The sequence below is a fragment of the Coenobita brevimanus genome, chromosome 98 (assembly GCF_032717465.1).
Source record: "Coenobita brevimanus isolate Jiangsu-jjx chromosome 98, ASM3271746v2, whole genome shotgun sequence".
Taxonomy (NCBI): Eukaryota; Metazoa; Arthropoda; class Malacostraca; order Decapoda; family Coenobitidae; genus Coenobita; species Coenobita brevimanus.
Window position 1 is genome coordinate 5552501 of NC_137051.1, and position 3584 is coordinate 5556084.

The 3584-nt window shown below is 39.5% G+C and overlaps 1 protein-coding gene across 1 annotated transcript in view; it reads right to left on the reverse strand.

Moving 5' to 3' along the window:
• LOC145414074 (uncharacterized) overlaps positions 1–971 on the reverse strand; it is a 68530-nt gene extending 67559 nt beyond the window's left edge. The window contains exon 1 of the mRNA XM_080283638.1: positions 874–971. Coding sequence (XP_080139764.1) covers positions 874–958 — 85 coding nt within the window. The 5' untranslated portion in view covers positions 959–971. The remainder of the gene's footprint in view (positions 1–873) is intronic.
• Between the last annotated feature and the right edge of the window lie 2613 nt (positions 972–3584).

Sequence of the window (3584 nt, forward strand, 5' to 3'; positions counted from 1 at the left end):
TGGCAAGGATGTTAAATGTTCATAGTACAGTCAGGGAACTGGCCTATATTCCCCGTTTTGTGTGAAGAATAATACTAACTAGTGAAAGTTAACCAGTGACTAAAACTGGATTAATAAATGTCTCGGTTATTTACTTTTTACCCCAGTGTTTTCTCTGAAAGGTGTATTCAATTCCCAGACCGTACAACTGCGATAATTAGGGTTTTATGAGCCATTCACGCTAACAGAGATTGAGGAATAGTGAAATGGTTTACCAGTAGCCTATACGAAATTAAAAGAAAATGAAAGTATGGTAGTTCACTACAGAATCACATGAAGTTCAGTGAATGAAGACAAAATCTTAAAGAAAAGTAATACGATATAAAAAGAAAAAAGGTTGGGGGGCGGTTAACAGATATACGTTAAATGGTGTAGCAGTATGGAAAGCTTACAGAAAACGAAGGAATAAAAAAAAAACGAGGTTCAACGACGGAAAACATGTAGACATAATAGTAAAAGAGCATGAGAGAAAACCCATAGAGAACTGGATAATTAGCTCACCTGCCTGGATAAAGGTGGCATGGTTTACCTGTAGAGTACATGAAATTTACCAGAAAATGTGAGAATGAAATTTTTATTTAAAAAAAATGAAATCCAACGACCAAGGCTAAACGTAACGGGAGAAGTGCAAAACGCTCGACAGAATCGTAAACCCTGCATAATTATCCGGCTGGAGAAGTGTGAAATGTATTAAAAAATGAAGAAATGGAAACATGAAAAAGAAGTACATAAAGTTGAACGACTGATGGTAAATGCTGAAAGATTAATAAGAAGACGTAGAAGAGCTATTAATAAGAAGTTATATAAAAAATCGCAGACAGTCAATTTCCTTACCCTGGTGCGGGGTGTCGGTGGACAGGGCAGCGCAGACCACCGCAATTAGTAACAACAACAGCAATCCGCCTCCGCCTCCCGCCATGGTGCCTCTGGGAGCTGAGGAAGAAGAGCAGAACCGTAACCGAGAAGGAACACACACACACACACACACACACACACACACACACACACACACGTGAGGCTTACCAAAGAAAGTGAACAGGCAGGACTAGGTTTACGTCTGGCAACTGCACGAGGATCATTAATCCCGTCACTATAATGACGTACTTTTAGATGTTAGTTTTGCACCTCCTAGATTATATTGTTCAACTCAGAGATTTTTTCGGACTGAAGGATAACAATACCCAATCTTTCCTGTCCGAAAAATCTCTCCTAATGTTAACAAAACAATGCAGGCGTCCTCTGCCTAACAGGGTTAAGGCAACCAGGCTTCTGTAACATGACCTTCAGCTGTTGGTTTTCATCCACATATCCCCAACTGTACTGCTGGGTAAACAGGACATGGGGGAAACAAACTGAGTTCACCAATCTGAGCGGCCCTAGGAGGAAGAGGAACGGAGAACTAGTGCAGGAAAAAAAAAAGTTACAAACTGTCACGTTGATGATATTAGCTCATCTAAGAACTTTATTTTCAGGTACCCTGATATCAGATGATATTATTCAGATCAGAGAAACCCACCTCAGGTAAGAGGTTTAAGCTGAAAGACAAAAATACGATTTATCCTCATTCGTAACCTTGATTTCTTTTTGCAGGGACAACAGTGAGTGTGCAGAAGCTTTCCATGCCCCTTATTAATTCTGTAAAAGCAAATGCAAACTATGATAAAAATTATCGTTAAATGGATTGGCAAGAAAAGTAGGGTGTAAGCTTGTGTCAACTGTTCTGCAAAAACAAACCAAGGTTACGACGAGGAATTGATAGGAAGTTTGTGTATCCGACACCAGCGTATCGATATCGTGATGCTGGACTTAATTACGTTTCATTTACGGGTTAGTCACATCGCAGTACTCATACGGTACATTTAATTCATTCACTTCGTACGAGTTCCCCGAAGACATTGTACAGAGACCCAAACATAGCGAGACAGAGCTACACCGAGTTTTTGGCACCGGTACTTTTTAAAGATGATGATGATGGCTTGATTAATGCCTATTGACTAAACGAAGGTAGTTAAATCAGACGGTTAGTTATTTATGCCTCAGTCTTCCCCCAGACTTCGTATTACAACCGTCGAATTTAAAATTCATGTCTTCATTTCAGTTCTAGGTACGAACAGTCAGGGTTGAAAAGAAGACTTGCTCAGAGCTCTCATGGTCGACCCGGGAATCGAACTCTGACAGGAAGGAAGACTTGGTGTCCATTTTGCATCCCCTGTGTTTGATGTGTACCCGCCAAACTTCCTGGCCATTTTCACCAATCTACGGTAGTCCTTGGTGCAGTCTTCTTCATCACCAGTACACGGTAAGTGTTATTACCTGTACCGATATGTAAGACCTATTTCGAAATATGAGAGCACGAAGGCGTGGACAGCCTCCAGTTATTGACTTTATAATTTGTGATGCTTGTGATGACAGAACCTTTCAGACCTTTCTTCATCACTGTTGCCTTTAATCCAGAATGTGGGATCTAGGATGGTCATATAAAACAATTACATGTCTTCTAATGTGATTGTCAAAAATTGGAAGTTTGATACACCTTCGCACATTCTTCATAATACAGTCGTAAATGTCATTATATCCTACCTGTTAATAAATAAAGCTAGAGTATAGTGCAGCATATTATCGTATAACTGTACAAACTTGCGTCCATTGATGTTAGCAATAATGCGTCGTAAATTTATTATTTTCTTAGAGCAAAAATGCTCTTCATAAACCATACCCACAAACACAGGCGATCACAGTAGCCGAGTCATTTACACCACAGCAACAAAATTCTTAATCTCTTCACAACGATGATGCCTTTTTGTTTTATCCTAGCTATGTCCAGTCGATTTTATTCAGTTAATAAGAGACTTTGGGAACTCTGTAAAGTTGAATATAATTTTCTGGCAGTGGCATGAATGCAATATATATTATATGACGTCCTTTGGATGAAGGACTTGAAATTAATTATTACAACCAACACCTACTCCAACATCGTCATCAAGGAGAAAATACAGTAATCACCATTAGCACTACCCACAGTAATCACCATTAGCAATACCCAGAACTGTCAAAAAAATATTTATTATTGCGGAAATAACTGCGATCACGACTACTGTACTTTTTACTGTCAGCACAGCATCTTCCCTGCCACGATCTCCATCTACACCATCATTCTCTCACTCACTTTCACCACCATGCTTTCATTCGTCTAAAAAAATTTCATGTGTATGTTTCTTGCATTCTGTCATACCATACCTGTTCTTTAGTACATAATTTTTCCCACCAAAAACTCCATGTCTTGCACAGTACACCACCATTTTCGTACACACTTTCACCATAATTTTCGTACACACTCACCACCATGCATTCATTCTTCAGATTAACAACTATCACCAATATCTTCACCAATAGCCACCTTGCACTTCTTCCACAATTGGTACCGTGCCCAGTCACTCTCAAGTTAAAGTACAATGCACGGTTATCATACTTTACCTCAACGTACTGCATCACACTCCTTCGACACAACTTGACAAATCTCCCCTCCTGTAATGCCAGTTTTATCA